The 26720-nt window shown below is 38.8% G+C and overlaps 2 protein-coding genes across 3 annotated transcripts in view; one reads left to right on the plus strand and one right to left on the minus strand.

Annotated features, from left to right (window-relative positions):
* The window catches only part of LOC137298380 (uncharacterized), a 28213-nt gene extending 17447 nt beyond the window's left edge, over positions 1–10766 (plus strand). The window contains exons 1-6 of one of the 2 annotated variants that reach the window (XM_067830631.1): positions 1778–2139; positions 2945–3014; positions 3192–3308; positions 3507–4254; positions 6618–6781; positions 7330–10766. In XM_067830631.1, the coding sequence (XP_067686732.1) occupies positions 2125–2139; positions 2945–3014; positions 3192–3308; positions 3507–4254; positions 6618–6781; positions 7330–7421 (1206 nt within the window). In that variant the 5' untranslated portion in view covers positions 1778–2124 and the 3' untranslated portion in view covers positions 7422–10766. Of the gene's footprint in view, positions 1–391; positions 435–916; positions 2140–2944; positions 3015–3191; positions 3309–3506; positions 4255–6617; positions 6782–7329 lie in introns of those variants that run through there. The other variant, XM_067830630.1, reaches the window with a different exon arrangement.
* Positions 10767–11503: 737 nt separating this feature from the next.
* LOC137297871 (extended synaptotagmin-2-like) overlaps positions 11504–26720 on the minus strand; it is a 32764-nt gene continuing 17547 nt past the window's right edge. The window contains exons 14-21 of the mRNA XM_067829840.1: positions 25501–25593; positions 21203–21364; positions 20364–20513; positions 19563–19834; positions 18869–18970; positions 17801–17935; positions 16777–16932; positions 11504–15523 (exon numbers count right to left, since the gene is read on the minus strand). Of these exons, the coding sequence (XP_067685941.1) occupies positions 15463–15523; positions 16777–16932; positions 17801–17935; positions 18869–18970; positions 19563–19834; positions 20364–20513; positions 21203–21364; positions 25501–25593 (1131 nt within the window). The 3' untranslated portion in view covers positions 11504–15462. The remainder of the gene's footprint in view (positions 15524–16776; positions 16933–17800; positions 17936–18868; positions 18971–19562; positions 19835–20363; positions 20514–21202; positions 21365–25500; positions 25594–26720) is intronic.

A 26720-nucleotide genomic window follows, 5' to 3' on the forward strand; every position in this document is an offset into this window, starting at 1 on the left:
TGATACTGGGATGAAAGACATGCCCAGTGACTGATGGATCATTTTCAGGAATAGAAAGACGTCTCTGATTGTCATGCACAGATAGATAGTAGGCAGGTAATTAATATATGTCGTACCCTCACCAGTGCATGCGTACTCCAGACATACGTGTACATGCGGATGTGCAATGTGGACACAGGTATTCATTTCAGTGTAAGAGGTTGTATAATATTAATCTTTCTTTGCTTAAGACAGACAAGTGTTCAACAGTGACCCAATACATGTGAGAATAGACGAGGGGACGTATTCACACGCACTACACGAAATCCTACCCAACTAGTTTCGGAAACGTTTTGTCGATCTGTTATTATCTGTGTTCTTATAATCGGTGTTTTGTTTTCCTTTAAATTAGGTGGAGATGAGCTACGAGAGGAAAAGGAGGGGAGTTACAGGCGGTGAGTTCACGACTAGTGACGACAGACGCCATTATGTGGCCAGTTAAGTTACGCATGCGCTAGTGTCATTTGCTTAGAATTCACAACATCATATATGACTCAGCATGGTGATCATGAGTGGGTGAGTGAGTGTGTTTAGTGTTACGGGCTAGAGTTGATCTTCAGTAACGCCCGCTTACTTCATACAAGGAAAGAGATGGTTTAAGATACATGCTGCCATGTAACAACTGTCTTAAGAATACCAATATTTATATGATCAAACAGCTCTTTTGTCTACGCCATGTTAATATCAGAAATAGTGGTGACGAGTTGGTGTGGACAAATGAATAACATTCCTACCATTAAGACAAATTGTTGATTTTGGTGATATTATTGGCATTTCATGGGTACATTTTGAAAATTGATAGCTGGTTCCAGCTAGTGTGATTTTTTCTTACCACTTGAAAGATATATAACTTTCTTTCATATATTGCCTGTAATAGCACAACCACCACCTAAGCGGTCAAGACAAGAAGTACGGAACCCTCCGAAACCTACCACACGAAGCTCTGGGTTCGTGACATCGACGAACTGCCAAGTGTGTAAAAACGCTCGTAGAAAAGCAAAAGATTGTATTCAAGAGAGCAATTTCGTGTGCATCGATATCCCTGTGTCTCTGTTGTATAAAGGAATTCACACACCACAAGAACGTCTCTCTAAGGAACAACGTGTGGAGAAGAATAAACTTAAGGAACAGTTTCTCAGAAGAGTTTGTGGGCTCCGAAATTCCGGCGGGGGGATTCTATTAGTGCACCTAGTGGGACTGAGCAGCAGAGACAGATATCCTGGAAAACTGAATGAATTCACTGACGATCTTTTAGTGAAACTGATCAATGACGGGAGTCTCTTTGCTGATTGTTTCTCTAAACAGTGGCTGGACGCCAAGGAAGAATTGAAAGATTATTATGATTTCATCAGCATAACCGTTAGGCCAAAGAAGCAAGCTGTGGTAACTGTAAACTTTATGACCAAGATCCCATTTGACTGGAAGATCGAGGACCCCCAAGCTTGTAATATCCAGGCATTACTGAGCATCCGTAAAACGTTCAATCACAAGACACCGCAGGTACGTGGAGGCGAGAGGAAATACCGATCGCTGCACGAATCCAGGAACGTACAACACAAGGCTTTCAAGGCAGAAAAAGGGGAGGAGAAGAATTTGAAATCACTGCTGAGAGATATTCCTGCCCTTGAGAAGTATATCTGGGAAGATCAAAGACTTCGTGAATACATTACTTCATTTTCTAAACTCGACCGAGGTGGCTCATATTTCTTTGGAATATCAGAAGAGGATCGAACATATGAAAGGAAACGTTATGTTTCCAAACATCTTGTTGACCACGGTTTACCGCTGTCAGAAAGAAAATTAGAAAAGCTCAAAATATACCTGTTAAGAAGGGTGCAGTCAGACATCTTTTGTTGTTCGTACGATGGGAAGAAATTGAATATTGACGCAAGTGACCTCGTCCACATTGCAAATCATCACACGAAGGACAACAAGTACGTTCTCGAAGTAGCCACAAGTGCCGTTGAGGGGCTAGTCTTCTATGAAGCAGAGGGACCAAGGTCATTCGCGATCAAGGAAGGGGAAATAATCCGGATTCCATTTTGTAAATGGTTTGACACTTTTATATCACGTCGATAACAAGCAATGAAACAGCGAAAGGTAAGGGAACACGCAATATTGTATTACACATCTTTCATACAAGTGTGGGGTGCAGGCGGTTCCAAGTCACCTGCACTGTTGTGAATTGAATGGTTGGAGGTGACCCGGTTGAGCATTAGCATGCCATTGTCGACCGATATACACGATCAGGTCTCCGTCTGTTTAGATCACCGTGTAATAGCTTTAATGACTGGCAGAATACTAGATTCAACTTCGGGTTTTAAAAATGATCAATTTCTGTGAGATTTGAATAGCAATATCCGCCTCTGTCTGTAACTTATCTTAGTACCAGTATAGCTACGGTTACCTGTGACATAAAAGTATGGTATAAATGTGGTATCAACAAAAGGGACATGGTGACATTATGTCGCTTAAACTTTCAATATAATGTCCCGTTATTAATACATTTCCGTACAACTTTATTATAGGATATGTAGCGTACATATCCTTGCAACAGGGCCTTACTCAAGGCTACTTGTTTTCCTTTCGTTGGATGTCAGTCTCAGCATCTTACCGTATTATCAGTCTCAACTCCCTGGGGAGTATGCTGCCACTAGGCGCACCGAGATTATTGTGGCCTTCTCATCCTGGCGAGGTACCCAGTTCACAATTGCGTTGCCTGGGACACATACTAATAGTAGTACTTTGTCCAAGTTTATTGCACGTTTCTGTACCCACAACTAGGTGTTTACGCCAATTTGTGTGGTTACCATCTGGTCATATACCAACAGATTCGTGGGTTCTTTTAAGTGTACAGGGTTGTTAACCATACTGTATTCAATGTATAGGTGGGTATATCTTCCAGGCAATGAACGTCCAGAACGGATACATTTCAAAACCAAGAAGCCCTCGTAAAGAAATAGTTTCTTTGAAAGGTCAGTAATCATAGAATAATAGACTTCTTCCAGTTCTACTTCATGACATGGTAACATCTGGCTGTAGTAAACCTTCTTGTAAAATGTGAGACAATATTTAAAGATATTTCGTTATTATAGTGGACATTTTCCCGGTTTGTTTAAAATAACTGCAAATGTTTTTGTATTTGAATGAAGAAAAACTGAAGAGTAGCGTCGTCAACGTGGTTAAGCTTCCCAGTGGTGACATTTTTACTAGACCAGTGAAGCAACTGGACAATGCTCTAAAGGACATCCATGGCCTGCTTACAAAAGGTAGGTATATCAAGGCGAGAATACTTCTATTTTACAATCCCAAATTACATAGTCACGCTAAAAGGACTATTACCACGCTACCTCCGACAAAAAGGTTTCATTTGGTTTTATATGTACTTACCATGTGTACGACATTTATACAAATGATTGGTTTCAAGAATATACAATTGTTAACCAAATTACATCATTTAATTTCAGATAAACTTCGGATGCATGTTTACCCTCCGTACATGGCAGAGCTGTCCAAAGTTCAGACAAATTTGGAGAAAAGAATAGCAGAGACATTCCCCTCTGGAAAGGCAGGATTGGTCTACCTTGCTCTTTCACTTGGAGTGTCACTTGACCTCGATGTTCAAATGAAACAGCCTCGTGAGGTCATGTTTGACGCATGCGTTATCCTGACCCATTGCGCTCCGATGGTTTTGACTGTTGTCAAGGGAGATGTCAATAAAACAAATCCGATCTCCAAATACAATATCTATGTCGCCAAAGCCCTAATTAGAGCTGTCCGAAAGTTCACAGATGAAAACTTCAATGCTTTATATGGCGTTGTAACAGCTGACGACATATCGTCATCAGAAAAGTTTAGGAATGCATTTGACAGCATTCATACAGAATCGTCTTGTTTCTGTATCCCAGAGTCTCTGTCAATGTCAGATGTGAAATACGCAAGTATTACCATGGCGTTTGCTGCTGTGGCATCCTCTACAAAGGTGGTCCAGATACTGAACCCTGACAAAGGTACCATTGATATCACCCAGACGTGGTTCCTGACCCAAAGACAGTTCGCTGCGCTGTCACAAAATATTGACAAGCATGTGGTAACCGTGAAAGCTGAGCCCGGCACAGGTTCCACTGCTCTAATGCTGGAGGTTGCTTCACGTCTGGAGAGATCAGGTTGCACACTGCTTGTTTCTTCGTCGCCAGACCTATGCAAAACTGTCAGGTGGGAGACACAGCACATACAAATAATACTGAGTCTATTAAATTACTCCAAACACGTATATTTACGAACATTTGTGACATCAAAGACATGCATATATCCGGCAAAAACATTATATACTGTAAATCGTGATAACCAAGGTCTTAAATGGTGTGGTATGTTTCCACCCCAGCCTGTATTTACGGTAGTATTTGAACTTCCTCATTAAATTCATATTTCGGCAGGTTTAAGGCAGACGATGAAAATTGTAGAGTATGATCCATACAAAAATCCAAAAACATTGGTGAGACAGTTACTACTGTGTGTTTACTAACATGCATCGACCTAGGTTATCGCAGATCAAGTCGCAATTGGTCGTTAAACTCCACAAAAATTACGGGGATAATTGATATTTGTATCGAGGGCCATGTCCGGATTTAAAGCTGTTGCGTTTTGAAATATATTTTGTATAATTTCCGTTTTGTCTCTGTGTTGAATCGTAAAGCATTTGGTAAAATAATGACAGGACAGACTGTAAACAAATGTGACGTCTCATGGAAAAGAATAGTTTCGCTTGCTCAGAGCGCAAATATTCCAGCAAGTACAGGGATCACTGTTATTGTCATATTGCGTGTATGTAACTGTCTTTATATCTATGTAGTAGTTACGCCATCGTCTAAAGGAGATGTAAACATTATATTGACAGTTGTAATTGTTGTTCAGCATTATCACTGCCCTTATGAAACCGCACTATTGAGAAGATTCCGGTTAAGTTTAACAGGAAGACAAACAGCGTTTAAGAATAACATTACCGGATATCCAGTGTATATGCATTGTCATGATGAATATCCGACAATGTGAGTAAACCCTGTAGCTTCATAGAATCATTTTCAAGTGAATACAAGTCGGACGAAGTGAATCCTCCTAACGTCTCTAAACTGCTTGTACTGCTATACTGCTTGTTATACGAGGGGACGTCAATACGTTTTGACCCTTGAGCATTTTCCATACCCAGGTGTCACAGTCTATGGTACCACATTGAACCTTGGGGTGTAGCTGATGTGATATATAAGTTTTGGTATCCTGCTCTCAGAAGTTATTGAAAAGCTCACATTGACAGAAAGAGACCCCCCTCACGGCAGTGAAAATGAATAAAATTGAGTATAGAGCAGTAATTAAGTTTTTAGTTCTTGAAGGAAACTCGGCGAAGAACATTGACGAAAGGCTTTCAGCAGTTTATTGGAAGTCGTCCCCTTCATCTGCTACCATCAAACGATGGGTCAATGAATTAAAGCATGGTAGAGAGAGTCTTGAAGATGACCCCGGTCCAGGTCGCCCAACAACAAGCACTAGTCAGGAAAACATTGACAGAGTGCACAGACTTGTGCTGGGAAATCGTCGAATCACACTCCACGAGTTAGAGGAGACCACAGGAATTTCACACGGACCCATCGAGACAATTCTTCATGAATATCTCGTCATGTCTAAGGTGTGCGCAAGATGGGTGCCAAGAATGCTTACAGATGAAATGAAGAAAACAAGGGTCACTATAAGCAACTCCATGCTAACCAGATACAACAAGAATCCAGAAGATTTTCACTGTAGGCTAGTAACCTGTGATGAAACCTGGATCCACCACTATGATCCTGAAAGCAAACAAGAATCCATGGAATGGAAACGTGTCACTTCTCCCACGACCGAAAAGTTCAAAGCCTCCAGATCACTGCAGAAGGTAATGGCGACAGTCTTCTGGGATAGCACAAACGTCATCCACATAGATTACTTACCAAAAGGAAGAACAATGAATGGGGAATATTACGATAACTTGTTGAGGCAAGTGCGACAGTCAATCAAGGAGAAGTGCCGAGGCAAGATCAGACGTGGTATCCTTCAACATCAAGACAATGCTCCAGTACACACCTCTCGCGTTGCAGCCGCTGCTGTCCAGGAATGCGGGTACGAAATCTTGCCGCATCCCCCCTACTCTCCAGACCTGGCACCAAGTGATTATCATCTGTCCCAAATCTCAAGAAACACGTGCGTGGTCGTAGATTTCAGGATGATAATGAGCTTATTGCTGCTACTGAGGCTTGGTTTGAGGACCAAAATAGCACCTTCTACAGAGATGGCATCAGCGCCTGGCAGAAAAGATGGAACAAGTGTCTTGACTCACAAGGGGACTATGTTGAAAAATAAATGTGGTTCATACCAATATTTTGTGTTTTTCTAAGCAAGGCTCAAAACCTATTGACATCCCCTCGTATAATTGATAATTGTCATGATCCAAATGTGTCAGAAAATTAACACACAAAAGATACAATGAATTTCACAGTAAGTACTGCATATATTTAAATCCTTCACATATTTTGCGTGTTTTGTTCTTTCAGAAAGTACAAGCTGTGTTCGCGCGCGATGGTCACTGATACCTTCCGCAAACACATGTCACAGCGCAAAACACTTCCTGCACGTGTGAAACACGTGGTCTGTGAGGGGACCTGGTCACCAGAGACTGACTATGAGGGCCATGTATGGTGTTTCCTCGTGAAGAGAGGTTTGGAATATGTAGAAGTTGTTACAGAACTGTGTTTCGTACTGACACTAGGTTCAGATTGAAAGTATTTCCTGAAAGATACCAAAACTACAGCGAAAGTCCTTTATAATTAGCCGTTTCTTTATACACAAATGAACTAGTCAGTTCGTGATTCGTTTTGTAGGAACTTATAAGCTGTGTGATGGCGGCACCCTTTCCGCTGATAGATTTAAACTGGAGAATCTGAAATACATTTCGCTACAATCACTCTCTTTTTACCTATGTTTTAGAATGCAGGTACAGATGGGGTACTTTATGAATATTAAAGGAAAATTTAAATGACATTTTTACATGATAATTTAAATTACATTTGACAAGAATCTGACAATCGATTCGAATAAACATGTTTGAAAATTACGTTCATGTAATGATATCTATAAACACAGTTACAGATAACACAGTTATTCCACTTCTCACTTCCCATACTACATAGATTCGTTCAGACAGTTCATCATGCTCCATCAGTCCTATATATCTGTTGGTGTAAGTAATACTCTTGTTTCTTACAGAAACCAACCGGTCACAGGTTCAGGATTTTGCCGGTCAAGAAACGCCTCCATATTCACCCAGCTCTGACGAATGCGAGATACTCAAGACATGATCTTTTAAGGCTTACACAGAAGCTGGTCATCTGGTCAATTAGCAATAAACAATAGTAGCAAAGTGAATACCATTAAACATATCCATAAACATTTACTGAACAATACATGCGTGTACATATACCATTCAGTTCCGAGAACTACATCGCCAGAACGTGCCAACATTTAAACAAAATGCTTAGTGTCATTCTAAAGGCGTCTAAACATGAGAATAATGTTGAATGGCCCTAACTCATTGAGTACTACAGACCATACAAGGATCTCAATTGCATGTCAACGTCTCAATATTGGATTAACTCAACCACTAGTATCGCTGATCACCTACAAACTGTTGGATGATAATAGATGAACCAACAACGGATATATTTGTGAATTATACTGTACTCTATAACTCGCACAGGAACCGGGTGCTCAAAGATAAGAACAGTTGAGTCAAAAGTTTTCAAGGCGATGTGGACATGAATGAATAGTGTACATTATGATAATAACTGTGAATGTATAATGGGCCTTTGCCATGTACAGAACACATGCTCAAAGCGCTAACATACAATCTTATGTTGATCCCAGATAACGCTAGTTGCCTGTGAGGCGCTTCAGGGTTAATAGTCACATGACTTATCCTATCGGGTACCCATTTCTGCTGTGTGACCAGAGGGAATTTTAAACAATCACACTTGCCTATGGTTAGCTCACATGGGTAACACGTGCGTCGTTGTGTGGCAGGACTGAAGCCCTAAATACATCCATCTTCATTCGTGAAACATAATGTGTCCTTTTTGCAGTTTTTGTAGCAATATTCTTTTTTATGAAAAACATAGGTAAACAAACAGGTTTTTTTAAACATATAGATTTGAGTCATAGCGCTGACGTGTGGTCTGCTGAAACCGCTGGTATCATTCATTGCCGACCTCAATTGTAACCGCGAGTAACAATGAGACAGGTACACATGCTTTGATCTGTGGATCCTTTTACTGTATTATATTAACAGTAGACAGTTTCATTTGTTTCTGGTGGTTATAACGGTATATAACATATACAGATAGGGTGAATGTTCGTTTCGTTGATCCATAGTAGTGACATCGTAAGGGGATAGTATATTCACATTTTGTTGTAGATGGTGAACTGAACTCGCATATTCATGATAGTAGTAACTTAGTTAGGGGGAAAGTACTCACACCTTTTGTTTTATCATTTATGGTGAATATACATTTCTCATTTGATTCTCTTATTCAAGGTAATCTGTTGTTTTCGTATACTGTGTTTAGCATTTTAAGTTATACAGACAGTCAGTTGTTTGGCAGGTATTTTCCCCTTTTGATACTAAAACAGTTATATTTCTTATTCAGTGATTACTGAAATATTCCTCGGCACGATAAGACTGACATGTTGTGAATGTGATGTTCACTTTTCACTCAGATTAGAAATAGTCCTGTATGTTATTGACATTATGTGATATATAGTTCGGGTGTTTTAAAATGTAACCTTGTCGAGTGGATTAAATATGTTTTTTCAATTACACCTAATTTTAACGAGATTTAGTGACGAGTTGTTTGCTTATTGTAGTTGATCTTGCAGTTCTTTGGACAGTGTTAGGTGAGTTTAGTTTCCTGAACTTTAAATTTGCTATGGAGAACGTGTAGTGTGAAATCCAGTTATGGATCCCAGTTTGATCTTTTACTAACGTGTATTGTGTAATGGTGATAACGGATGGCTATAACATTCAACGCAGATGAAGAGGAAGTATTGGAATGTCTGAAAACATGGTTCTTACTTCAAACGCTTCATCTGATAGTCCAGTTGATCGCTGCTTTGTAAGTTGATCAAAGCAATTATCAAGATGCAACCAACACGTAATGATTGACTCTTCTATAAATTGGAATGTGTGAAAACTCTAGTTCACACTTTAAACGTTTGATCTATTTTGTCGAGGTGATCTCTGTCTTGTGCGTTGGCCAATACATATATCTAGAGCCGATCCCTGTTTTGTAAGCTGATCAATACAATTATCAAGAGCCGATCTGTTTTGTAACCTGATCAAAACATTTATCATGAGCCGATCTCAGTATTGTAAGTTGATCAATGCAGTTATCAAGATGCAACCAACGCATCCATGAATTCCATCACCGCAAGAAACAACACGGAAGTGTACTCATTTTATAACATCATATTTCCAAATACCAGATTTGTCAATACTGTTATCATTACAATCGTTTATCAAATTATGCATGCAATCTATATTGTTGTTGTTTCTAGTTATGGCATATCAATCATTGCACATGCCACATCACGCTGATGATTGAACATCTGAAGTGTAATTTCGTTATGCTTAATATTCAGAGGAATTTTGGTTAGTGCAATCTAAAAACAACTCTATATTTTCACATTATATTTATACAAAAGACAGTATGCGTTTTCATTTACAGTGTTGTTCATATATGGTTATAAAGATGTAATCAATTTTATGTGTGGTCTTCATAGCTGAGAAAGTCATCTTCGTTTATTCATTCCCATAGTTAGGAACACATTAAATCAGCCTCTGTAGTCAGTGATTAAGATATGGGACGAAATGAAACCATTTCTTTTAATCATCCATGTCATTGTTTTTCTTTCAGAAACAATGTTTTCTTGTGAAAAGATGATTCTTAGTTTTGCAGATAGTTGACTGATTTTGAATCGTTTTTCTTAAAATATTACATACATAGACAAGTCACTTAGTATAGAGAATTATCAGATATTTTGTTATTTTGACTTCTTTGTTTAGGTATTTATCAGCGGTCATCATCTCTATCCATTGTATGACACAGACCATTCAATATTCTGAAGTTCGGGGTCCGGACATGGAGCTAATAGTTTTGTTTGCTACAGAATAGGTTTTTTTTTGTCCTATTAGCACTTACAAAATTGCATCGTGTTTATCACAGCTGTGTCCAAAGCACAATTAAATAACATAGGAAAACTGTTGTTTTCTATGATTTTCGGGATGGACATTTTTAACGGATAAAATCCGTTTCACAAAATATCAAAAGGACGGCTGTTTTAACTACCTAATATCGATACTCTATTTGGTTGTTAGTGTTGTGTTAAGGGCGCCTGCCGAATCATTAATCGCCCTGTAATACTACAGTATAAAATTATATAAAAATCTCTTACAAAGCCATTTTGCATACGTTCTGGTATTGACATTAAATCTTGTTTATTAACAGCGGTTTGACTATGCAGTGTTTACAAATTTCACTACCATTTTATTGTACTGATCCAATGTCATATTTCTTTCTTATATTACACTTAAGACGGCTTCATCTTTGTTGTAGCATTACTTTTTAAATAAAAAGCTTATAAAATACAAATTACTTATTTGCGGTCATAAAACATTTCTTGGACGTCTTGTTTTACACTAGAAAGGCGACCTGATGCGACTATTCACCATGGTAACAGTATACATTCAGTCATCAATATTTCATCTCTAACTTCATCCGTTTCAGGTGAGCTAATCCGAGTTTATGCTGTTCACCTTTTAGCAAACAGCTATCTTCACGATTTGAATTCATGAAGAGATGCTTATGATATCTTTGGAATCACACAAAGAATTTCTGTAGAGATTCCTTCAGATATCACAAGTAGGATAACTGGATATGGCAAAGCATTAACGTACCGCTGTACAAGGTGATGTAAGCACTAAAATGATCGTAACTTTCATACCTTAACATAGACTTGTGACAGTCTCAGCACTATGGTCCTTTCATACAACTGCAACACTGGCCTAGATTTTCGAAAGAAACCGTAGCCTTAAGAATTCTTACTTTTATTTTAATCGTTTGTAGAGCTATATTGCTCAGTTCTACACTTTGACAGGGGGTGATGCCATATGCCACTAAACACCACATCGCTGCAGCTGTCTTGCTGCTTTTCATGAAGTCATTGTGAACAGGATTTCAGTTATGTAACAGCATGTCAGACTGATAACTGAAGACAGCTTCAAGCGAGGCAAGTGTGACGCATTTGTGACATAGTGTCAAAGGCCATCCATCAGTGATGTCACAATATTGCCACATGTAGCTTGTGTAAGTAACAACAACTTCCAACACACATTATTGAGTATTTTATTAGGGTGTCACCTATAGCCTCCATAGGACAGATTACATGGACACAATGATCCTCTGAGTTGTCTTCAGGACAGGTGCAAGACATAACCTCTTTCTGTTGCAAGAGATGTTTACACTTTTTGCCACACCTTCAACAAATGACAACCAAGTATATGGCAACTACAGGAAAGGGCTTGGGGTATATATTTCCATCTAGAAACACAGTGAAACCATGCATATCTGAACTATATACCTACTGAACTTTTCCAGACTAACAAACATTTGGATCAACAAGGAGTCCCAGTAGACTGATTCAGAGTCACTGGTCTGAGGACAAAAATTGTAAAACTACATTGAAACTGACAAAGATGATTTACATAATCAGTAGTCAGTGAAAACAAACTAACATTTAGACTGTAGTAACAAGTTAAAACAAAAAGGCACAACCAGAAAGTAGCAATAAAACAAACGCTTTTGACTTATATAACTACAATAAAAATTATATAAAATAAAAATTTGTCAAAGGGATTTTTCCTGACAATACATTCAATTTGTTGGCTACAAAATGATAATTATATAACAAAAGATTTTAGCAAATTAACCCAGCTAACACAGATGAGTCCTCAGAAAGAATGTTCTATCAGTACATCTCTCACAAGCATTTACCTATATTGAACAAGAATAGCACCTATAAATAAAACTAGATGAAAGACAAGAGGAAAAGCATGTCTGTATTAACACAGTCAGTGTAGCATTAGACTAAATATTTCCAAAATATTAATACCCTGAATCTGGGACAAGTTGCTATGCATATCTTCAGTATGCAAGACATCAGCATGCCAGATTAATGCACAACAAACCTCAAGTAATGCAGGTGCTACAAGTCTCACTTAGCTAAAAAAACAGGTATGATGCAGACACAATAAAGATTCTGATCAGATTGTGAAACCAGTCAGCTGATTCTGCTACAGATGAAGGATAAAACTCTGTATAGAGTGCCCAAATTATTTTCACAATGTTGTTAATTTAAAGCTCGTAATTCATATTGAGTATTTCGAAAATATCAATAAATGTTATTCATACGTATGTATTGAACAAACCGACATGTCATGATGTGATGTATGGAAATGATTGACCAATCAAGCCAGCTTTAATTTTAGCTGAGCATTGACATAGGAACTTGACCCAAATACATAATACACTATGTGACATGAAACTGACGAGTTGTTGATTTCATCATGATTACAAACATCCCAGGCCATGCAGAACACAAACCAGCGTTTGCCACTGCTACATGACCTTACAGATATAGCATATAATATAACAGTTCAACATGCTAATATCCTAAGACAATCATAATATATCCATAATTTCAACAGGGATAATTCCATAATATATCCATACTTTCAACAGAGATAATTCCAAGAACAAAAAATTCATTTTCACAATTTAATCTCAAGGACTTATTAATTTTGACTCATCAGTTATGGTGATAGCTCTCTCTGCAGTTTCATGAGACACTTTATTTGAAGTGCCTGTACATGTTTGAGAAGAGCAATATCCCTACAAAGAATTACCCCTGTCAGAGTCACTATAACCACTAACAGCATGAACAATCCAGCAAACCTGAACATGATACATTACTCAAGCGACTCTATATAGCGAATAAATAAACTGGGTAATAACATGTGTTATAGCACAAGCTCACCTTCTGTGCTTTATTGTAGTTTATCACCAATAAGTACTAATTATAAGCAGTTGTGTCACAGGTCAGCAATGATATGTTGCATGAGATCACAGAAATAGTATCAGACAACCTGTCTCAGGAGCACTGGAAAAGAAACATGATATGTGTCTACCTGTCTTAAAAGCTATTAAAATAATTTAGGAGGAAAAAACATCACTTGAAAACCACATTTTGATATTGTTTCATGGTATAAAATAGACTTTTTATTATTAAAGTGAGACTATTGTCAAGTCTCAAACCTTGACATTGAAGCTACTGCAGACACAAATTATCAATCAAGGTGATAGTGCAGATAGGATTATTAAATTCTAACTACAGGTTTCATGTAGACTCAGGAAAGTATCCACAACATTCAACCTTTAGATTATTCATTGATGTTTATAAATTCTAGACATTTAATACTAATGAATATCAATAACCACAATTCACATAATCATCAACTTTCCGAAAATACCATAAGATATTTCAGCATTCATAAAATAATTATTAGTTACTTTTTTGTTCATGCACATTCATATTAAGTATATTTCATTGAAAATATAGAGTTCCTAAATGGACAATGGCACAGTTTGCATATATAGCATACAGGATGGAACATTGATGTCACAATGAAAGACATTAAGGATGCACCATGTGATGTTAGCAAATAGAACGCCAAGTCTCTACATCATCACAACCTATTCACTACAACACAGACAACATAATAGGGATAGGAGCACACTAACAACCATCTCATATGCAGGGGAATCAATGTTACCAGTGATGCAGGACACCAGCACCTTTCTCTACATCTCAAGGGGTCCCATTAAACCTACACAAGTCTCTCGGTCCAACACATGGTTCTCATGATTTCAAATTCGATGCTGTTGATTTTCATTTAAAAATTTGATTTGCTTAGCTTCTCAGTCTGCCAGTCAGGCAGCATGGATCCAGTCATTACTGTAAGTTTACTGAAGCCTTGAAGATACAGAGAATGCATACCATTCATGTTCTTGTGATCTTGTGATCTCACCTATTACAGAAAGTCATCATACTTCTGAAAATAACATAGTTGGTAGCCATAGCATTACAATCTCATGGACAAATGGGCTCATGTTCTTCTGGCACACGTGAAATCCATGATACCACAACTTTAAATAGTATTACAGCTAGATGTCAGGGCCCATGATGATGGAAGCCTGAAGTAATATAAGTCTACTTTGGTGAAATCATCAAGTCTACCATGGTGCTGACAACCCTGGTCACACAACCATGGTAAATTGGGGAATTGAACCCACGATCATAAGTTTCCTGTATGCCTAAAGGGACACAACTCTGAATTTCTGAAGCTTATACAGCCAAGTCACAAATACCCTCTGAACCACATGACAGTCATGTTGAAAAAGTAAAGAATCACTGAAACCTGATTTAATAAAATTAAAGTTGTTAAAAATAATGCTGATGCAAATCAAGAGGAGCAAGAATTGTAAAAAAGATGGACAATACAAACAAGATTATGCTGACACGGAGGACCAGATATTGATATACAAGTGAGTATATATATAGTATGACAGTCCAGCTTGGACGCAACATTTTAGTAGAAAATGCAGATAGATGCATGAGCTGACCTGTTAATAATTAACTGCAATATGGACATCCAGCATCATAGAAAATGGACAATGACAGAAATATAGACAATTAGTCTAACACTGTAGAGATCTAAATCGCAGAAGAAAATATGGTGGTGAACATTCTATGCACAGTATACAAGATGGCAGCACTACTGAATACCAAATGCCTACTTCAGCAGTTCGATAGGTCAACCAGCTGTGGACCTGAATATATGGTTCTTCACTACAAATTCACCACCCTGACATCTGCTGCATACAAGACCTTTCCAGAAAAGTCTTAAAGAAAATCTCATTGATAAACAGGTCACATAGAAGACCTGTGCAGTAAGACTACCGACACTTTTGTAGGTGTGGAGTATTATAAGCAGTAGCAGTACTGGACAGACAGATGACAGCATGTTGCTCACTACAGAGTATTCATCTCAGTCAGGCACTTCCATTTATTCACTTGATTCTCAGATTTTAAATCACTTTCTTTCATCGCAATTTCTGTTTGAAAGACCTCAGAGCAACCTCTCAAGCGAACTTACATCTGATTTTGCATCCGATCTGTGAACCAAGTAAAAAACGTTGCCTCAGCACCTTACTTCACCATATTGGAAAGTCACACGTCAGACTCCACCAGGGAAATCTTCTCGGTGTTGTCCTCGGGGCGCAAGTCAAACCTAAGGGCACAAGAAAGCACAGGTATTAAACACTGTTACCTTGTGAACATGGACTGAAAATGGTTCTACACTACAGATTAAACTGATGCAGGTACATCATAATCCTGCCACCTGCCACATACAAATCCTTTACAGAAAAGTCTTCAGGAAAATATCATTCTCTGACAAGCAGGTCATATAGACTGTTAAGGACAGGCATCATATGTGAACATGGACTGATAAGGTTCTTCCAGTGTTACTGGAATAGTGTGCCTCATGGTCAGAGCATTCAAATATCATACTGAAACCCTATGAAGGTTCCAATGTTCCTGGTGTCCTCTCCTGTGATATAGTTACCATAAGGATCACACAGTCACCATTGTATCCTTTACACTCTATTATATCACTATCCAGTCATTTGAAGAAACAGTCAGTTCTCAGGCAACATTCTTAGTTAGGGATACTACTGCTCAATGATAATATTGCAAAGATGCTTTTCACACTACACATTACTTCATGGTGACTAAACAATACTGAGTTATCACAACCATGGAACATTACCCTCATTCTCAACCCAATTTACCACAGAACATTAAGCAAGATGAGTGAGTGACTTAGAATGGTTTATGTCACTTTCAGGAATGTGTCAGTAATATCACGGAAGGGGACACCAGAAATGGGCTTCACACATTGTACATATGTGGGAAATCAAACCCAGGCCTTTCGTGTGACGAGCAAGTGCCTTTCCTCCAAGACTATTGCACCTACACAGGGATGATCATGCATGTGTTTTTGTGTGCTTTGATGGTATTATGGTGATAATATGATACAGTTTAATATGGACAGCAATCTCAGGCACATTACACTGACCCCAAGATGTCAAGTCTTTATTTCACCCCCCAAGAGCAGCATTACAAATTCTTTTGGTGTGATGCAGCCAGGATTAAAACACTGTCATTTTGGGTATGAGTTCAAATCTACCATCAGACCTGGTAGTGGCTGCACTGAAGCTAGAGAGTTCCTGTATGAGACATTCAAAAACTCAAAAGTAAGGTGCCTTCCTCAAGATTAGGTATTATTCAGATTATGTGCAGACCAGTAGCTGTTTAGCTTGCTTTTGTCCATCCTCCAACAGCTCCACAATGTAACCAGATCAGGCCAAGCACAGTTTTAGCCAAGATCTCTTGAACCTGATTATGTTCCAGATCCACATTCAAACCATATTAGCTCTGGCATTTTAAGCCTCTCCAATTTGATAAAGGGAGGTAACTCACCACTCTGTAATTGCCTTGGACGTGTCCAGGTTGTTAAGTTCAAGGTTGACGACACCCATGATCTTCTTGCTGGAGGAGAACACTCCAACTTCATTCTTCACACAGATCTCCAGTGACCGATTGGGCAGCTCGGACGGACTAATTGGATACTCAAACCTAAAACAGAAAAAAGTGAACAACACTGAATAGTGATGGAAAATGATTCGGATCTGAAAGGACACAGGCCTAGCATATACATTCTCTAAAACGAGCCATAACATTTTTTGTTCCCAGCTGTAATGTAGTTGTGGAAGCACTTTGAAATTTGCTAGTTATTGTCATTTCAAAGTTAACAGCTTAGTGGCTAAAGCATTTGCTCATCATACCAAAGGTCCGTGCTCAATTACCCACATGAGTACAATGTCTGAAGCCCATTTCTGGTAGCCCCCATCGTGACACTGCTGGAGCATTGCTATAAGCAGCTTGGAAACCATATTCACTCACACAAAGTTAATAATATTCTTGAGCTTTCTCTGTTTGTAAGGAGTTAAAATTCAGCACCCATATTATGAAAGGTTCCCATTTCAAGGACCACCTTCCTTGTGGTCAAAATACACCCTCAGTGTGTAATATTGCTCATAATATTAAGCACCAGTTTGTCTGGCCCAGATATGAATATTTACATGCAAACATGCATAATGCAAATTAAAGTGGAAAGGAACTAAATTCTGCATCAATGATTACAACCTTAATAATTTGTAAGAATGACATTGAATGATAATAGTCTCTTGCCCTTGTGTCTCAAGTACATCACATTCTTGATGAGTAAAGAACAGCATTTTTCAGTAAGCCTTGCCTTGTATATTCGTACTTCAACATGTACTGAGATATTTGATCATGGGAGACACTTATGTGTAATTCTCTATTTGGGATTTCTTTGTACACTGTGGTAAAACTGACCAAATGTCAAAGTTATCTAGTAAGATCATATCAAAATGTCAAGGAAACAAGAATGAATATAAGGAGCATGTTATAGTTTACTCACGTCTCATCAAACACAGGGTTCAGGTTGTCTTTGATGACTTGCGTCTTTCTCCGTGAGGAGCTGGATTTCTCCGGCAAAAGGTACATACGCACATAGGGGTCAGACAGGTTGTCGCTGTCGAAGGGTCGTAAGTTCCTGTAATAATAGAACCAAGAGATATTTCTTAATTTTGTGACTGTCCCGTCAGTAAGTTTAGTTCCATGCTACAATGTGCTTTCATGTTCATCAGAACTTTTCAGAGTGTGGGTGTGAAAATCAGATGGGACTCAACCCCTCAAAAGTTTTAGAATCTGTTCTCAACTAAGAAAGTGTAATCTCAAAAGTTGCATATGCTAAACTTCCTCGTGTTGGTCGGGTTGGGAGATAAAGACATATGCTAAGATATGATACTTCTATTGGGGAATTAAAGTAAGGAAGTACACAGAATGTCCTAACATATATATGACATCATCCAGCCCTGACGATGAACACACATGAAAAGGCAAAACATGTCTTTGAGAGGACCCCTTGTGCCAGAAGGCAGCGCATGTATTTCATGCCAGGTGAGTCAACGGTCCAATGTCATACCCGGCTGAGCGACCTAATTGCCATCTAATGTCTGATTTAATATTTTCAGCAGCTATTGTTTTGCCCGATTCAACAAGTAAACATGCTTTTCTGGATACCCTCTTACGCATTCCACTTAATGCTCAGTTAGGCCAAAGTGAGTTATTTTGACATATCCTATTTGCACTTGTGTAAATTTGAGGGATACAGAGTAACTGCCTAAAAACAGCCAGTTTGGTGGCTGGTCGAGTTGGACAGATGACTGTGTACTGGTGATTTGGTACCTGACTGAGAGTGTGGGTTGAATGCTGGACTGGACTAAAAAACAAAAAGGACTAGAATCTGTACTTTATTGAACAAATGCTAATAACATGTTGCAGATGACCAATTTCTGGCAAGACCTTGTGTATTCAGTTTCATCAATATTTAAATGAACATGTTCTTCGATATGATTTTGTGTGTTCAGCTAAATAAGATCTTGTACATTGAAGGACATGTGAGTAAATAGTGTGGTTTACTTACACGCATTTGTGCACAACGATGATGAGAGTTTGTCTCTGAGGGCTGTAACGGAACGTCATCTGGATACGTCCATTTCCAAACTCCCCCCTTGGATCCTGAACTCTGCCATGACACAATACAATAAGTGCTCATCCTTGACTGAGGCATATAAGCATACTATGCCAAACATGGTAAAAAGAATTGAGTTTTACAAGTACAAAAATGTTGTTTGATCTATGGTCCATGAATGTTAAGATTCCACTTTTGGGAAGATTCACCTTTACCTTTACACCTGCACTCAACATAGCAAGCAGGACCCTACTCATCAAAATATCGGTATCACTACACATTTTATAAGCCAGATATTTGATTAGCCAGGTAGCATCTGTGAAAACTGGGTGAAGTGCTTCAGATCTGACACTGTCTAATTTCACTCAAAATAAGTCTCTGTACTAGAGAATACATGATGGGAAAGTTGTTAAACACCACTTGGATGTTTTAGGATTTTTACTCACTGAACGTTCATTTAATTCCCAGTTCAAGTAGTCCCATTGTGAACAGCTACTAAAATCCCAAACGACTTCATTTTGGAAGGAAGTTGCTAATGAGAAACATACCACTTTCTTTTAGAGTATTGTGTTGATAACACAACACTACACTTCAGCTGGAGAGGTATCAGGACAGATACAAGATGTCTTGATCTCAGGCAACTTACATCTGCTGCATGGGTGGTGCCTTTCTCTGCCGGAGACTACTCTCGACATCCACAGAACTGGACGCAGGTGGAATCACTTCATCTGTAGCAGGAGCAGGCTGAGATGGTTGTGATGGCTTGTCCACCGATGTCCCCTCAGGTTTCTTCTCTGCAGGTGACCCTCCTGCCTCCCCAGCTCCCTCCTTGACTTCACCCTCCTTCTTGGGGGGTGGTTCAGTGATAAGCGGTTCGCTTTCATCCAGCCAATCAGCATTGTAGTTAGGAGTAAGCACCTGTAACATGTGCATCACTGTATTACTGCTTCCCAAGTCATTTGAAAAAATTCCTAACTACAGAATACCATCAAAATATTATTTCATGAGGAGAGCTAATTCTTTAGTCTCACTGAGTCATACACAATCATCAGTTATTAATTATTAGACTTATTAACTTACACTTGATATGAGCTTCACCAAGAAGTTGAAAACTTAGAATAGAACTTCTGGCTTGGCAGTACACTTAATATGAATAGGTATGTAAGTGTATATGAAGTGTACGTAAGAGTATATGACAGTGTGTATAAGTGTATATGATAGGGTAAATGACAGTATATGAAACAGTATATGACAGTGTACATAAGAGTATATGACTGTGTACATAAGGGTATATGACAGTGTATATGACTTAGTATATGACAGCACACATAAGCCTATAAGACACTATACATAATAATGTACAAGACAATGAACATGACAGTGCACAAAAACTAATATGACTGATTATATAGTACACGAAAGTGCATACAACTGTTTCTAGTCTCACCCTAAGAGCTAGTCTCATGTTCAGAATTCCAGCAGGGCCGTTCTGTTTGAGGGGGAACTTCTGGTCCAGTACCATGTCTGTAGCTGACAACAGTTCCTTCAGCTTGATGGTTACGGCGCCTATCACCTTGTCACTCTTGCTGTCCCGCACCTACAGCCACATGGGAGACAGTAAGCATAAAAGTATGGTCGTCCGATGACAGTATACCTCAACTTCATTCACCACGTCAGCAAAGAAACTAAAGCCTCACGGGATTGGGAATCCCTAGCACAGAGGTGTAAGTACATGCTGTGAGGGTTCAGAGTCAGTGAGTGACTTACGCTGCTTTAAACAATATTCCAGCAATATCATGGCTGGGGACACCAGAAATGAGCGTCAGTGTGCCTTAACCACTAGATTATCCCACCGTCATGAGAAGGCTGACAAAGTGAGCTGGTTTGATCACTGCATATAACCTTACTCCACCCACTATTATATCACTCTGAGGAAGGCCCTTGTGATGCAGATCATAGGAGTACAAGGAAACAGATATGCAAACCGAGAGTCAAACCTCCAGTCATAGTTTTATGGTGTGGCAAGGGAACACAACTCTCAATGAAAAGGGACACAACTCTTAATTAAATAATGTAGCACCTCATACACTGTATACAACTGTGACATCCACACACCCCTGAAGAGTAGTATTTATAAATTGTACGAGAAAATTTAAATATCTAGAAAATTATCATCACACATATTCCCAGAACTCTCCAAACCAACAGATCTTTCCTCAACAAAGAAATCATGAAATCTACCACAGTAGTAGCAAGACCGAAAACTACTCTTCCTTGGTTTCTCACCTCCACATCCAAGTTCTGGTAGTTGGGGTTGTGGATGAGGAAGCGGAAGTTCTCCTCCCAGCGAGGCTCATTGGTGTTGGCCTTTATCCCACTCTTGTGCTTGCTCTGGCCCACGTACAGGTACACTTGGGGGGATGGTTCAGATAGGGTCTTCTTTCCTCGCTAGAGAGTGGGAGATTATCAGAATGAGGTTTACATATCAAAGTGAGGTTGACATGTATCAAAGTGAGGCTAACATGTATCAAAGTGAGGCTACCTAATACATCCACATTACCTGTTGGCCTTTGCCATTACAATAAACATGGTACAAACATTTGTCAGTTGCTGAAAATGAAATATATATTGGTGTTATCTGGCTAACAGTAATTTGTTTCAAGTTCTTTAGTTTAATGAAAAAAAGGCAAATTAAAAAAAGCAAATAACTATAAAATGAAGGACTGCAAAGAATCAAAGAAAGTATTTATGTGACCATTACAGTGAAGACTTACTGAAGAGTTAACACATTAAAGTGAAAGTACAGAACTGAAGACTGTGCAAATACTAGCAGCTAAACAAACAAACAAATAGAGAATGTATACATACATGATAGAAACTTTGCAGTAACATAACAAAAAGCATATGAGAGACTTGATACTCTCAGAATCATTGTGTCATGAGCATTGTGGCAAGCATTCTACCATTGGCTCATTACTTAGTCCCAAATCACAATACTGCCCAACCTCAAGATCTATCCAGGGAGGGAGAAGGACCATCACCCAAGCAGACACCCCTTACCATGTAACTGATGATGGAGGAGGAGAAGGGAGGAAGGAGGGAAGGAGGGAGAGGAAGAGGTTCCTGTCCTGATGCGGCAACAACCACATTCACGTCCTATCATGCCTTCATCATGGGAAGCATTTGTCCTATCCTCTGACATGCTTACATCATAGATTCACACCACATGCCAATATTCCACCTGGGGTCATATTCATTAATCCAGGGTATTATGCCTCTGTTTGTTCATAATAGATACCCTGGATGAGTTCTCAATCACAACTTTGTTTTCAGCCTGACAGCTGTGATACTTTGTCAATGTAGCAATGATAGAGGTCAAATCCAAGGTATATACCATAACAGAATGGCATGTACCATGTTTTTTGTAGCTTGATATGACAGTTTGCCGTTTTGGGGAACAGTTCCAACCCTAGGCAGCCCAACCTCCAGTCCACAAACAAGGTAATCATATTCATCCTGACAGGTCTTAAAGGGAAAACAACAGCATGTGGATCTTTGAATTAACACTCACACTCTACTTCCACAAAGCAAAGGATAGTTCATACACACACAGAGCGATGATCCTCCCAACACAACAAGAGGTAAAGCCAGTGAGTGAGTGACTGAGTGAGTATGATATGACACTGCTTTTAGCAATATTCCAGGAACATCACGGCAGGAGAGAGTGAGGTAAAGCCCCTACACACAGAGAGCAAGGGAGGTCTCAAAAACATGACACACTCACACACAACACATACACTAAAGGGCACCACAACACACAAGAACCCACCCCACCCCACACCCTGATGTTGCTGTTTTCCCAACAGACCTGCCAGATGACCTCCCCTGTCCATTTCAAGACCTTGTTGTCCACTCACTAACTTATTCCACACTTTAGAATTTTCTGGTGTATATACTACTGCCTGAAATCAAAGATAAGTGCATCGTCTAACATGTGGCACACTTTGCTACAAAGAGGTGTGTGACGATACAGAGAATAAACAATGTGGTATGAACTGTGGCACTGATCACTGATGATACAGGATACAGTGGTAACATCATTGTATCGTTACATTCCTTTTCCAAGTCACACAGAGGTGCTGATTAAACACAGTTAACACATGCTGACAACCTTCCATTATACTATCTCTACAGACTAAGTCAGTCAATGTCAAATCAGCCTGATAGTCCAATGCTTGACTGTCACCTAAATCATGTATTCTGGCTTTTTCTTCTTTCATATTACATACCTATACTCCTGTGATGTCATATTTTCACTTTTACTCCCATTTGACAGACACAGCAATAAAAGGAGGTGATTAAAGTACATTGTTCTTTATAGACAGCAACAGGCAACCATATCACCAGAATTCAACATGGCTTCTATACAGCATGTGAAATAGACTATTTACTAGCCAAAGAACATTCCCTTAATTGATCCCACGTTATCACCCATGATATATATCAAAATTTAATTACTACTTCCAATTTCATAGTGATGTAACTACTCATAAGGGAGATAACTGCTGTATGACAAAGTAAAAGAAGACATTGACAAATGAACACCTGGTATAGACTGATTGTAGCAGCCATATGACATTAATGAAGTCAAGGCTACCTAATTATTCACAAATTCTGAAAAAACATGTGGCTGAAATAATTTGACAAACTGAATATTTCTTCAGCAAGCATATCTACATTTATTAACACAACGATTCTGTGGTGAGGTATTTGACTTATTTAAATATAGCTGAACATCATGCTGATCCTGAAACTATCAATCTTACACACATAAACAGTATGGGCTTAAATTCTTGTCTCGTGTCTTGAAACAAGCAGTTCTAGTTGAAAATAATGAAGGTTTGAAGAGAACGAAATGGTTCCTATGGGCATTGGATTTCTATGGCAGCTTGAATGCTGAATGATGTAATTAAACATTAGAGTGGAACTAATACAAATGTGCCAATCAAACAACAAATTCCAATCAGCAAAAAATGTTTCCATTACTTATTTCAACAACTTTCAATCACAGCAACACAAATACTTCAGGTTAGTCAGGAATAGAACACAACATTTACCCAATACCCATCTCGTTTAGGGCTGCCCTGCAGACAAAGGTCAAGTTAGTGGGGTCAAGGTTATCTCAAAAACAACATAAAAACTAGAAATGATTTATTACAATGACCATTGTACCACAAAGTCTGTCCATGCTGGTAGAAATAAACTAAATATCATCTACTTGAATCAATCGTTACCATATGCAGCAAGGTGGAGGCTGTTAGTTCAGTATCTTAGTTCAGTATCTACCAACACACAGTGTTGAACTAAATAATTCATGTCATGTCCCTTGAGAAAGAACCTAAAAATGTCCGCTGCAACAGTTCATCAGTGTATACCCATATCGTGTCGTGTTATCTAAACAGACATGGGTGGTGTTATCTAAACAGACATCGGTTGCAACAATTCATGTTCGTAATACTACATCGCATGCTGTTAGTTGAGAAGCTTGATGTCAAATATCAGTAGAACCTTGTACATGTAGGACGTGTTAACTTTTGGAAAGCACAGTTGTATTATCAAATTGGAAAGATTAAACACTACTGGTTTCGAACTCTTCATGTGCTAGTGATGTTTTGTTTGGACCTCAGGTCTTTATTTACTTTCATAAATTACTATTAGAAGTGTTTTTGTTTCATACTGTGCAACGTATCAGGACATTACTGTCACTGTCATGAGTAGAGGGGAACAATCACAGATAAGTGGATTGTTGCTTAACTATCACAGATGAGTGGATTGCTGCTGAACAATCACAGATGAGTGGATTGCTGCTGAACAATCACAGATGAGTGGATTGTTGCTGAACAATCACATATAATTGGATTTATGCTGAACAACCACGGATGACTGGATTGTTACTGAATAATCACAGATGAGTGGATTGTTGCTGGACAAACTGTGATGCAGTATAGAATTACATTCTCCAAAATTAGCAAAAGAAAAGAAATAGAAATAAGAGAGCAGCAAAAGGTCATCTATACTACACTACAGAAGTTGAGGAACACCTGATTCCTTAATTATACTGTAGTCATGTTAGTTAATCAGTTACAACCCATCAGGTAATCCTTAACACCTTCGAACAGGATACAAGTTAGCAAGTTAACAGCACAACTATGCAACAGTATTCTATCTTACATTACGTTGTGTTTTACCCACCACCTATCTGTGCAGGCCCTAGCAAAGCATTAGTTGTCTTACCAATAAATGATCAGGCCTCAAAAGATCAGGCCTGGATTCAGACACTTTCTATTAATGTGAACAAAAGTTGCATTTAGATAAAGAAAGTGTTCTCCGCGACGATGTCAGAGCGCATTAGTTCAAAGGCCAGGCAAGCACATTTTGGACATAACCTATGTTATAATGCTTTCAATGTAAGTTACATGCTTCAACAGCCATTACGTCATAGACATGTTAAATTACTGTTGGGAGTGAACACAATATTTACTGAGGGAATGACAGAATATTAGGAATAGGTTGATAAGACTTACTGGAAGGTCCCGGGCAGAGTCGAGGTTGACCAGCAAGATACACGATGACACGCTGTCATCATCCTTGCTCTCCTCCTGTACCTGTTGGACCATCTGGAGACAGACATAAGGCAGACGTTATAGATAAGGTCAAGGTCACAATCTCTTACTCATTGATGTCATGGTAACACAAGGGCACTATGTTGCTATCACAATTACACTGAAAAAAAATTGTGCTTTAAAAAACAGTTGTTGTGACATTTACATATGGAATAAAGCTGCTGTCAACAATACCTCAAGTCCATGACGCAATATTACTGAAAAATAACTACACTGATGCATATATGTAGATCTATACAATTTTCAAAAGTCCTGTGAAACAATCAGTGTTTCCCTCGGATGTTGCGTGATATAACCTTGCAAGCAATCCTTTGCAGTTGACTCTCTATTACCATCTAATTGTCATCATGGTATTTTCCCCAGTTGTACTGTAATTCAGTAACAAATTTGCATAAAATGTGTTCACTAATACACACATTCTTCATTTTTAAGACAATTTCAACCTCTAGTTTGTTTCTATGTAATGCTTATTATCATGTTTGTTATTCATGTGATCTCTTGTACTACCAAAACCATGAATGAAGTCAAACCAATATTGTACAACACATTGAGTGAATTGCCTTAGTCAGCAATATCCAAGCCATATGACTGCTGCCGGCAAGTAATCTTGCCTTGTCTAGTGATTGATAGCATGAGCAACAACCAAGCCTGTCCAGGTACAACAACAGGCAGGTCATGTATTGGCCATGCACTAACAATAATGCCCCATTTTTGCAGTCTATGTTGACAAGCACAGAGTACAGAGGATCTTCTTTCCAAACAGTTTCTTGCCAAAGTTACAGCTTAGAACTCAGTTAACTGAAAGACATAATCACACCTTGCTGTGCCATTAACTCGCACTATGTCATTCTGACTAACAGGAATAAGATCATGTAGCAGTGAGTGAGAAAGTCACACTGGTTTCAAGTCGCTTTTACAGCTTCAGCAATGCACCGTAATATCATGGTGTAAGACACCAGAAATGTGCTTCACACATTGTGGGAAATTGAACCTTCCTCAATGTGACAAGTAAACACTTTACCTACCATGTTACCCCACCACCCCTTGCATTAAATATTCCCTAGTGAAAGACGGTAAGATGAAAAAAAAACAAAAAAACCCTGCAATACATTTCCTCCTCA

The sequence above is a fragment of the Haliotis asinina genome, chromosome 10 (assembly GCF_037392515.1).
Source record: "Haliotis asinina isolate JCU_RB_2024 chromosome 10, JCU_Hal_asi_v2, whole genome shotgun sequence".
NCBI classification, from domain to species: Eukaryota; Metazoa; Mollusca; class Gastropoda; order Lepetellida; family Haliotidae; genus Haliotis; species Haliotis asinina.